This window comes from Anas acuta, chromosome 3 (assembly GCF_963932015.1).
Source record: "Anas acuta chromosome 3, bAnaAcu1.1, whole genome shotgun sequence".
Classification (NCBI taxonomy): Eukaryota; Metazoa; Chordata; class Aves; order Anseriformes; family Anatidae; genus Anas; species Anas acuta.
The window spans coordinates 507,662-519,414 of record NC_088981.1 but is presented as its reverse complement, the minus strand read 5'-3'; the positions used below and the strand labels follow the sequence as shown (position 1 = coordinate 519,414).

The following is an 11,753-nucleotide window of genomic DNA, read 5'->3' as shown; positions in this document are numbered from 1 at the left end:
GTAATGAGGACTAAGTGCTTTATAAGAGGTTCAGATGCATCCAGTTTACACTATAGAAAATTGCAAATAACCTGTGGAGAGGGCTTGTTAGAAGGCGTAGTTCTCAAGTAGCAAAATACTTGGGCCATTTTTATGCTCTGTGCCAGCAGAACAGAGACTGCTGAGCTTCCCTGCTCAATCTGAGCCTGCCCTGGTGGCAGAATTCTCATTTCTTCTACCTAACCTGATAAGAAGGTTGTGACTCTTCATCTGACACCCCCCCACACACACCCATCTTTTCTCTGAGAGCAATGTTTAGATCTATGAATGAACAGGCAATTAACTGGGACCAGCTACCTCAGCTGAAGTGTCTTTGCACGTCTTTGTAACAGCCACTGCCAAAATGACATCTTTCTTCCATACCTCCCACATCCACAAAAATGGTGGTATATCCTATGCAGAAGGGATTATTTATTACCCATACGCAGCTATTTCTGGGTGCAGAAAAGATGTGCATACTGATCCCTTATCTCTGTCCATGAGTGAAGGGATGAGGTACAGCCTTTGATGTTAGTGCAGAAAATGTCTTTCATTGCTGCAAGCCCAGCAGTTATCTTGAAAATATTTTCCGTTGGTTCGATTGTTTGCATTCTGACTCTGTGTGCTGGCAACGTAAAAGGTATGTTGGAATCTGTAAGGATGCGCTATCACTGTAGAGACATCCCCATAACAAGTTTACTGGTTCAAAGATAATCTTTATTTTCATCACAATTTGAAGCTGTTCCAGGTGTCTGTTGGACTCTGAAGATATTCCCACTCCCTACTCCCTGACAGAGTGATATGCCAAATATGCATCTTTTGATTCAGCCTTGTAATTACTTTACTTTATAAAAATTCCATTTAATTTACAGGTTGGAAAACTAGAATGTGGTTGCAGGGCAGATCATGGTACCAGGAATTTTACCTCATGCTGGTAGAATTGAAGCATTTTCCTTTCTTTCTGTTCATTTTTTGAACAAAGAAGTGCTTCGAGACAACCCTCACCCAAAGTGTTTTATAGCTTCCCGGGACACAGGAAATAAAAACAGCATGTGCTTGCGGAGTAGGAGATACCACTGCCTCTGCTTGGCATCCAAAAAGACGTGCAGTCAGCACCCATTCAGTTGAAACAGGCTGTGGACAGACCTACCTCTTGAGACAAGCGATGGGATCATGCATCCCAGAAGGGCTGAGGCATTTCCCTGCAGCTCTCAGTCACAGCCCTCAGTGGATGGCTACAGTATCTGCCAGCTCAGTGGGCTGGCCAGTCAGATGTTCCAACTGGGGCTTCTCCCTGTCCTTGCACAGAGTGCCTAGACATGTTAACTGTACCCTAGCAAGAAGGTGCTTAATGGTTAGCGGTTTCAGTGCCAAAACCTCTTATTAGTCAGCATTTCCTTATCCCTGGTTCTGGGAACTACACACAGGAACTCCCAACCCATTGTGCTTTCTGAAAAGCTCCTGAAGCAAAGAGGAGACATATGGCTATGCTTCTGAAATGGAAGTATGCAGGCACAGAACTCAGGACAAACTGCAGGTATGTTGATTTTTTATGTTTGTTTTTCCTCCCTGTGGTGATGATAATCAGACCTCTTAGCACAGCTGAGCAGCTGCCCACTTCCCCTCCAGCTGCTGTAAGTGGGCTGCAGCAGTAGTGAGGGAGAAGGAGGCTTGTCTTCAGCCTCCAACTGTTGGGAACAAACAGCGCTCTGTAATTGGTGTAACCTTCTTCATGGTGCCAAGCAAATCACTAGAGAAGAGTAGGATGGAATAAACAAAAACAATTAAATACCATAGCCTGGAGAGAGCAGGTGCAATGAAAGCACTTCAAACCAGAGCGGTTGTTTATTATAATTGCTCACACAAGACAATTTTACAAGTGAGCCTTTAAAGAATGAATAAAAAATGTGGTATAATTAATGTATCAGCTGCAGTGGAAATGTCTCAAGTAACATTTAAAAAGGAGTGCTGCTATTGTTTTTGTGTGTGTGAACTTAAATCAACACTTTTCTGCCTAAAATTTGTGTTGACTGCAGTGAAAGCATGGATTCGAGAATTGCATTTTCTAACGCTGCAGAGCAATGTCATCTAGGGCACACAGACCTACAAATACCATCAGAAGCAGTATTCTTCTTTAGTGACAGAGCTTGATGGATTGTGTATGAATAACTGTTTCATCACATATGCATAAGGACTGCCAGGATTTGCTCATTTTCAATATCTGCTTCCAATTTTCTGGAGTGTACTCTCTGTCGTATGCTAAGAGATATTTTTGTCTCAGTAGGAAAATAATGAGTTTCTATATACCTTATTTCCTCTGCAAGTCCACCTGATACCTTTCATCTGTGTGGCACAGCTGGGATTATCAATTGTCTCTCTAATCTTCAGCTACTCAAAGACTCCACGTGACTGTGATTAGAGCTGTGATACACTTAGCAGATTAAAGTATTAAATCTAGTAGGCCAGATCTTGGTATCCTTAATCACAGAACTACTTACCCTTGTTATTCTGATCTTTATGTTCAGGTCTGGCTGCTATCACTGTATGGATCTGATTTAATGGAAAATGGCTCAAGAACCTGGGCCAGTTGCTGTTCTGTCCTCACTCCTGACTATCGCAGCTCCCTCTAGCATGAAGAGTGCACACCCTATACAAGTAGGTAGCAATCTCCTGAACTTGATGGAGGTCTTTGGCTATAACTTGTTATGAACTTGATCTCACGTGTATTGCATCTTAGGCATGATCTAGTTCTCTTACCTCCTACTATTTGGCTTCATTGTGCTTGGCCTTTCTGAGGAGTAGTAACAATATTTAGTTACTCATAAGTCAACTTTGTTCATCTCTGTAGTAGGTTTCCTTATTCCACACAGCTGAATTTGCTCAGCACTAGAGAGCAAGAGCTTTAACTCAAATTGATCTGAGGAAATCTTGAACTGCAGGACTGCACACTAGCTTCTGGAACAGGCAGCTTTTACAAGCAACTGCAAACCACTGGCAAAATATTTGAGTACAGCTTGAAAGCATGTTGATAAACATTAATATGTCTACTAATAAAGGCAAGAGCTTTTAACATAGCTACAGGCATTTTTTTTTTCCCTCCTTGAATAGTGGCACTCTTGTTGGTACCCAAGCAAAGGGAGGGCCTGATTTTTTTTCTAGGCTTGTTCTGGTCTGGTCTGGGTGCCAAAAGATGATAAAAGCAAATGATTGCTGCCACCTTAGAATGCCACTGCCTACAGGCACAAAAAAGCACATGCACAATGGCATGCTGCAGCAGTGGAAGTCTTGGGAAGCAAAAGGCAGAAGTTGACGGTACTAATTAAGAAGCTGAAATTGTATTAATACATTTTTGTTGGGCTTAGCTCAACAGCTCACTGGTATAACATCCTACAGAAGTGACAGAAAATTAGTTGTTAACAGTACTCTCCAGTGATCTGTTTTCTCTTATATTGGTATTATATACCAGTTCTCATTGTAACTGGAGATTTGTAGCACAGTTGACTTTATTTAGCAAACAATTTTATGGCCAGACTATCTATTTTTTCCACTATCATTTTTTCCCCTTCTTTTCTTCTCCAGTAGTGTTGGAAAGATGAAAGGATGACTCAATCATTACCTTCCTGCAAGGTAAGACAGTCTTAAAAGAAGGACTGGAAATGCCAGCATCTATTTTTGGACAACAATGAGAGTGTGTTCCCCTTTGCCAGTACCTCCACCACCATAATGAAGGTAGAGACTAGTTTCCTCTGTAGCTGATAGTTCTGAGCACTTCAAAACTGATGTCCAGACTGGAGTCAGCTCATGTTGCTGTGCTTCTGCAGTATGTCTGCAACATCAGCAATTCCAAATTGAGGTGGAGTGAATAGACAGTTACCCAAACACAGATCTTACTACCTCTTCCCTACGTGCTGTCAAAAAGAAAAGTATTCAGTAGTGTGATTAGAATATGGCTCTGACTCCCCCCAAATTCATTGGGATTAATCACAGCTAGTGTCTGGCAGTCATTGTCTCTCTGGGCAGAGATCTCATCCTTACTCTCATGTCACTTTGGCTCAAACTGTAGAGCGAGGAATAGTTTTTGGCATGTATGCAGCTGGAATGAGCCTTCGTTGGCAGCCAGAAGCTCATTACTGCTCCTTCCTGCCTTGATCCCTAATCCAGCAAGGCTGCTGGCAAGAGCAGGTGTGGAGGCTGTGGCACCTGATCCTTCCTTACACAGGAGCAGAGAGGGTTGCCTGCATGAGTCCTCTGAGAGGGCAGAACGTGTGTGGTGCCCTGGGTTGCTCTTAGCATGCACTCTGTGGGGGCTTTCTGAGAAAATTAGGGTTCTGGTCCATACCTTCTTAAAGAGCTGGTGTGTCAAAGTGCTCCCGAGTCCCTGCACAGGTATACGTTCTATTTGAATATGCTTTTCAACCTAGTGTTTCCGCTTAAAGAGAGGGAAGGTAAAAAGTGCTACTGAGCTGGAAATGTAATTATGCAGCATTTGCACTTATTCATTTTCTTCAGAGGAGTGTGAAGATCCAACTTGTTGGATCTCTCATCAGAATTTCATGATGAAAATTTGCCTTGATGTGGGGGAGTGTTGCAAAGCTGTTGGCCAGATCTCCCTTAATGGGACAATGCTGAGAGAGATGAACTTGAGAGCACAGTGCCATTAAATAATAAAAGGGTAATTTCCTGCCATGGATGTAGAGAAAAGCAACTGTAAACAATTTCATTCCAGTCCTTTCCAGTCTTATAGAAGGGAAACAAGACTGAGGAATTGTAAAGAGTGTGTCTGTCATTTGTACAGAAAATGGAAGATGGACATTTTTATTTTTCCATATTGAAAAGGCCCTATAAAGAAGCAGAAACAACCCTTTTTTTTCCATATTTGTCTAGCCTCATTTTTGTCCTACTCATGTAGCCTTTAGTTCAGTAAGTGCAAGAGCACTGTAATCTTTAATATATTAAGATGTGCTCATGCCCTGCAGTTAATGGTGTGACCAGTAGAAAGAGTTAGTTGTTCAGAATTGTACAGGCAGAGCTGGGAAGGGAACCAAAATATCTTGAAAACCAGGTAAATCCACAAGATACCATTTCTTTCAAGAAACATTCTCTAATACCATTAACAAGCTTTTAGCAAACAGCAAGTCATGGTGACTATGTTAGGCTCACCTGTGTGTAAGCATCCATGTTCCCCCTGCTCAATGTATGAAAAAGTCATTGGGAAAACTGAGCAAAACAGCTAGTTTTGCTTTTAAGCAGTTTTTGTTGTGCCTTCTTCATGCAGTTTGATTCTCGCCTCCCTCCTCCCTTTGTTGTAACAAATAGCTGAGAGTTGGTGTTGTTTTACAAATCAGAGCAAGAAATCTGACTTCCAGCCTGAAGTGTAATACACAAAATACTGCTAAGAGATAAGATTTTGAATGTACTTGTTATAAATGAAGTCTCAATTCAATATGAATTTAGTAATATTTATAAAAGGTATAAAAGGCAAGTAAACAGCACTGGGTGTGCGGGGAGTCTACGCTCCACCAACACGCACACACAAACATCAAACATTCTAAATATACAGAACATTGCTTTTACATACTAAACCTGAGTACGCCTATACATACGTACAATCAGGAAAGGTAACAAACAATCCTTTAAGTTCCATGACTTAACAGTCTCCATTTTCCGTTCCTTTTCGTGATTACATACATGTCTCCGTTTTCCGTTCCTTTTGAGCAATATGTCTCGCTTTAAGCTGTCAAGCAACTCGGTCTTCAGGCCTTATGTATCCCGTTCTTCCCGGATCGAGGAAAAGCACATCCATCTCCTTTTCAAGGCCAGTGAGGCCTGGGTCAAAAGGCACGTCCAGGTCAACAGGGGGGGTAACAGCAAAAGCCTTCGATGGCTGTAGCAGCAGAGGGGCCCATGGCGTAGCAGTCAGATCAGTACAGGAGCCCGCAGCTCCCTCACTGTCTGGCAAGCCACACGCTTGTGATTGTGGCTCCACACGGCTCTTTAAGGCCTCAGAGACTGCTTGCCAGGTGCTGAGCAATCCCACTGCAACCTTGTTGTTTTTAGTTGCAGAGTCCCACACCTTGACCTCAGTTTGGTCCCGTATTTCAGGCCCATAAAATGTCCAATTGTTAATAAGGAGAATAAGCTGTAAGGCTACCAGGACAGTCTTTGTTCCTAAGGACGTATGATTCCCCATAATGCGCAGCTGCTTACCAACAAGGGGCAGTTGTGTGCATGGCTCCGCTTCTCTCAGCTCGAGCTTCTCTCCAGCTCCAGTGCGCCCATTTCCAGCGACTTTCTGTACGAGTGTCTCTGAGCAGTTTGCTGAGTTTGGCCAAACCTGTCTTCATGAGGCAATCAAAGTGCCTGTTCCCGTCCTGGTCTCCATTCTGTCAGCCTGTTCCTTTTCACTCCTTCTTTCTGCTTCTTTATTGATGATGTAACTTCATCCTGTTGCCTTTTTTTTTTTTTCTCTTGAGGACAGGCTCCCCTCTTATACCCTTCTCCCCACAGCAGTTCTTTTCCAAGCAACTTTTCATTGGTCAAACAACTTTGCATAAAACAGCAACAGCAAACACCCATAAACATCCATGCCTTAATGGCTGGAGAACAAGAAACCAGAGACTGCATGGAGTCTCCTGAATCACCCTTCTTTGTTCCCTCTAAACTCTTTTATATTCCTGATGGCCTCATCATTAAGAGTCTAATGTTATCTCAACCACGGGGCTTTCCAACCCACGTGGCCACACTCCCAAATCTCCCCCTTCTTTATGAATATCAACCATTTTCTCGACACGAATTACCACTCCATATATAACATACTGAAGTGTCGTGGTTTAACTGGTCGGAACACAGCCATTCGCTCGTCCTCCCCCCTCCCTCTCTGGGATGGGGGAGAGAAACGGGAAAGTGAAGCCTTGAAGCCTGTGGGTTAAGATAAAGGCAGTTTATTAAGACAGAATAATAATAATAATAATAATAATAATGGTACTACTACTAATAATGTGTACGAAACAAGTGATGCACAATGTAATTGCTCACTGCCTGCTGACCACTGCCCTGCCAATCCCTGAGCAGCTGTCCCCCCCACCCCGGCTAGCCACCCCTATATATTGTTCAGCTTGACCCCAGATGGGATGGAATACCCCTTTGGCCAGTTGGGGTCAGCTGTCCTGGGTCTGTCCCCTCCCAGCTCTTGCTGCACCCCCAGCCTGCCCGCTGGCAGGACAGAGCAAGAAGATGAAAAGTCCTTGGCTTGGTGTAAGCACTGCTCTGCAACAATTAAAACATCGGGGTGTTATCAGCACTCTTCTCATCCTAAGCCAAAACACAGATACCACCTACTAGGAAGAAAATTAACTCTATCCTAACTGAAACCAGGACATCACTGTCACGTACAACTGAAACACAAATCATGCTCTACAGTAAAAAAAGATTACTCTGAAGCTGTCAGTGAACATGACCAGACGCTGGGGGGATGCAAACCCATGGCTGGGATACCACACAGGCCTTCCCATGGGGCAGCAGCAATGTGCTGAGCACGCGGGAGGTAGGTCCAGTGACTCGTCTGCCTTCTCTACAAAGTGCTTCGGTTTCTCTCCTTCCTTCTGCAAAGCTCACGGTGATATGGCAGGCTTCTAGGATAGGAGCCAGTGGAAGCACACAGTCTCTTGACACACAAATTCTGGCCACCATGAGGGAAGCTAGCTTAAGGATATAATTGCTGCTCCTTTCTGCAATTGCCAGAGTGTGACAGCAGATAAGCAAGTGCATTTCCCATCTCCTAGGTATGCACTCAAAACACCAGTAACAGTGTTTTGCTCTGTAATTGGGATGGAAATAGGAAACAGGCATTTTGATTTTTACAGAGCTAAAGTACATGCTGCCCAGCCTCTGTCAAAACCAACCTACATGGGAAAGCTTACCTTGCCTCACCTCGCAGGGGTGTCTGCAGCAGTGCAGCAACGCTGGCAAGGCAAAGTGCCATTTCTTGTCTAGACTAGTCAAGTCCTGAGGGGCATCCCAACTATGCTTAGAGCCTGTGGCCTACATGTTGATCTCTGCCCCATGCTCACATGATGGCAAATACAGCCCAGTAGCTCAGGGCTCATGAAAAAATCAACCTTTCTGCAGGCTTACTGCATTTGTTAGAAGACTGTGCCAAACTCATGCTTGCAGTTGGATTTAAAGGGTCTCAATTAGGGATAAATAAGAAACACAAGCCATGAAACTTCACCTGGTATCTTCTCAGGTACTTGGAAGACTGTGTGTGGCAAAGTTTTTGCAAGTAAATTGCCTCCAGTCTTTGGAGCTCAGCACTGCTCCAGTTCGGCAGGGCCATGTATGTCAATACCTGCCTCTCATTTACTGCCTCTTGTTTGCTGTGTGCAAGGTAAGCAACTTTGTTGTCCCCACCCCAGTGAGTAGGGGTGACATGAGACCTGATCTGATACGTGAATTCAGCAAGTGGCTGTCCCATGGTAGCAGTCGTGAGAGGTCTATGAGAAGAGCATGTTTATTATGGTGGCCTCGTTCTCTTTTGTCAGGGGGCTGGTGGGCTTTGTGAATCCCAAGGGAAGAGGCGTGCCTGCGTGCAGCCCTGGACTGGATCTCTCCCATATCTGCCACTCTTACTGAGGTGGGTCAATTTTTTTTGTTGGTTGGCAGGTGCCTCACTGCACTGCTCTCAATTGCTTTTAAGGGTCAGTGGTAGCTCACCACACTTCGTGAGGAAAGATGGGGCTCCAATGAGTTATGCCAAGCTAGGCACTGCAATACTGCATGTTAGTATCATCTGCAAGGCTGCCTGAAATGTTTTTTAATGTTGAAGTTCAGAGTGGTATGCATGGCATCTGGAGCAGAAAGGTTTCAGTAGCTCTCGAGACAGATTGTAGAGCACACAGCAGCTTTTACAACCTGCAAGTAGGATTACTTCAGCTGTCTCCAGCTTGTACCAGAAGTTTCACACCACTGTGTCAAAGGACAGATATAGATTACATCAAAGCTGCAGCAAGAGAAGCTGCTTGTGGTTGCATCAATATGAGCCAGCCACGTCTCTTTCAATGCCTGAGGATTAATGGCCATTTTAATGGAAGCCTTGGATTAATGTAAATGTCATCACCTTGTAACCAAGACAGTATTGCTTTGTGGTATTTCTGCAAAGCTACCTTTTGCTTTAATAAAATGGATTTTGGAATTGCAGTAATTCCAAAAATCCTTTAAATATGATTTTCCACCCCTGTGGGTCCTCGAGTATGTTCCTAATCATGTTCAACCTGTCAGCTGCTATCTTCAATGCGGTTGCTGGCATTTAACCATGTAATAAATGACTGAGTCCCAAATAGGATTGCAATTAAAGTTTACAATTTATTAATTGAATAGAGGCAAGCAAACAGCACTGGGTGCGCTGGGAGTCTCCGCTCCACCAAGATGCACACCTATTACATCAGGTGGCTGGTTTTTATGCTCCTAGGCTAATACATATTCAGCACCACTTTTGGAAAAGGCAGGGTTATTATAATTAGTTTCCCAGGAACCGAATCATCCCACAGACGCATGCGTATCAGTCTCCGGTGGTCCCTCTGGGGGGTCACTCATACTGAAGGCTCATAGTCTTCCCCCCAGGCTTTATCCTTTGGTTGTTCTTCAGCTTCCCCCCCCCCCTTAATGTGGTGATCTCTTAGCCTGGATATCAGAGACCTGTACAGCGCCCCATGCAAAAGTCAGCAGTTTTTGAAAACTCCTTTTTCTCTTATCCCCTAGACCCGAGTCTCAAGGTTTACCCTCCAAACACTCTACTGACATGAATTGCTAGACCATTCTTTTGCAAGGTACAGGAAGTATATACATTAACCACTCTGTTTCTCTTAGACTTGCGGTTATACAAGGGTATGTGAGAGAGAAGGTCACATTTCATCATGCGGCTCTAGCATCGTTCTATACTGACACGAATCAGATGAACAGATTTCACAACCGGCGTTCTATTTATGGAGAAAGCGGCTGCCAAACGGGAAGGAAAATCTCGCGCTCGTTGTTTTGTTACTGAAGTAACTCGCCCTGCAGTCAGCACAACAACCTTGTGAAAGACTGGTTGTTAGGACCCTGGAACGACCTGGGGAATGCGCACATCCCAACCGCTCGGACGCTGTTTTTCCCAGCACGCCTGGTGCAGACCGCGAGGAGGAGCTGTGCGGGCCCGTTCCGCCGGCGCGCACACAGGTACGGCAGCGCGCCGGGGCCACCGCGGCACCGGGGAGCGGCCCGGGCTGGGCCTCCAGCGGCTGCCCGGCCCCGCCGAGCACTGCCGGCCGCCGCCGGTCCCCGGCCCCGCCGCCTCAGGTGCCCGTCGAGGCGGGGGGCAACGAACGGCGCGGCCTCGCTCGCCCGGCCCGGAGGCCAGGACCGCGGCCCCCGCGGGCCGTGCCGAGCTCCCCGAGCCCGGTGGGGGCAGGGCGCGGGCGCCTTGTCCGGGGGAGCCGGCTCCAGGCTGAGGGGAGGGGCCGCGGCGGCACGGGCCGGGCCGGGCCGGGCCCTGCGGCAGGCTCAAGGCTGCGGCTCCTCCCCGTGACCCGGACCGGCCGGCTGCGGGCTGCGCTCGCTCCGGGCCGGCCTCGGGAGGTGAGCGGGCGGCGCGGCGGGGGGAGGGCGCCCGGGGGTCTCCGGGGTTGGCGCGGGGCCGGGGGTCGCAGCGTGCCGGGGCCCAGCGGGCGGAGCAGGCCCGCGGTGCCGGCTGCGGTCAGAGCCACCGGCCTGGGCGTCTGCGGCGCGGCCCTGACCGGAACGGGGGCTCCTGGCGCCCAGAAGGGCGGCCCGAAGCCTCGGTTTCGGCAGTTCCACTCTTTAATTCTTTCCTCGTAAGCGTTATTGTGCTGATGCATATTAAATCGCCCGGGTCTGACTCCAGAGGTGTAGAAAAGCAGGCGCCCTGTTAGCGCAGCTTTGTCTTCTTATCTTTTCAGCATGCTCAGCTCCCCCTTGCTCTGCTCACCTGACGCCTCTCCAGGTGATAACACTTAAGCCCGTCTGTGCATTATCCCCTCTGCCCAGGACACATCTTTACATGCCTGTGTTCATGAGGGTTGGGTGGAGCACAGTTTCCACCTGGTATTTCTGTGCAGGCAAAAGCAGTATGGATAAATGTGACAGGGCTGGCAGAGGTGTTCGTTTGCCATTAGAAGGTTGTTTATGGAGAACAGCTGAGAGACTTGTGAAGTGACTGGGATTAATTTTCTTTGCAGAACCACCCATTTGTCCAGGTGCAGGCTGTATGGCTGGTGAGGCAGTGCTTAGAAGAGCAGTTACGTGGAGTTGTAGGCCATACAACTCTGCAGCAACTCCACATTCAGTTTCACTACGTCTGCTTTGGCTTTGTGAGTATTTCTGTGTTTTGTTGGGATGAAACATGCCACTATAGCTGCAGAGCAAAGCTTTTATATATATTTTTGTCCTGGTTTCAGTTAGAACAGAGTTAATTTTCTTCCTAGTAGCTGGTAGAATGCTGTGTTTTGGCTTAGGATGAGAAGAGTGCTGATAACACCCCAATGTTTTAATTGTTGCAGAGCAGTGCTTACACCAAGCCAAGGACATCTCAGCTTCTCGCTCTGTCCTGCCAACGGGCAGGCTGGGGGTGCAGCAAGAGCTGGGAGGGGACAGACCCAGGACAGCTGACCCCAACTGGTCAAAGGGGTATTCCATCCCATCTGGGGTCATGCTAAACAATATATAGGGGTGGCTAGCTGGGG

The 11,753-nt window shown here is 46.7% G+C and overlaps 2 protein-coding genes across 6 annotated transcripts in view; both read left to right on the top strand.

The window, feature by feature from the left end:
• Positions 1-8,650, top strand: part of SLC24A3 (solute carrier family 24 member 3) — a 205,225-nt gene extending 196,575 nt beyond the window's left edge. The window contains exons 16-18 of one of the 5 annotated variants that reach the window (XR_011094270.1): positions 2,544-2,673; positions 3,601-7,561; positions 8,559-8,650. Coding sequence is in view for 1 of the 5 variants with exons in the window: in XM_068675147.1 (XP_068531248.1) it covers positions 2,544-2,648 (105 nt within the window). In the remaining 4 variants the exon portion in view is untranslated. Of the gene's footprint in view, positions 1-2,543; positions 2,674-3,597; positions 8,524-8,558 lie in introns of those variants that run through there. The other 4 variants (XR_011094269.1, XR_011094271.1, XR_011094272.1 and 1 more) reach the window with 4 other exon arrangements.
• Positions 8,651-11,260: 2,610 nt separating this feature from the next.
• Positions 11,261-11,753, top strand: part of RIN2 (Ras and Rab interactor 2) — an 87,706-nt gene continuing 87,213 nt past the window's right edge. Inside the window, exon 1 of the mRNA XM_068675143.1 lies at positions 11,261-11,381. The gene's annotated coding sequence lies outside the window, so the exon portion shown is untranslated. The remainder of the gene's footprint in view (positions 11,382-11,753) is intronic.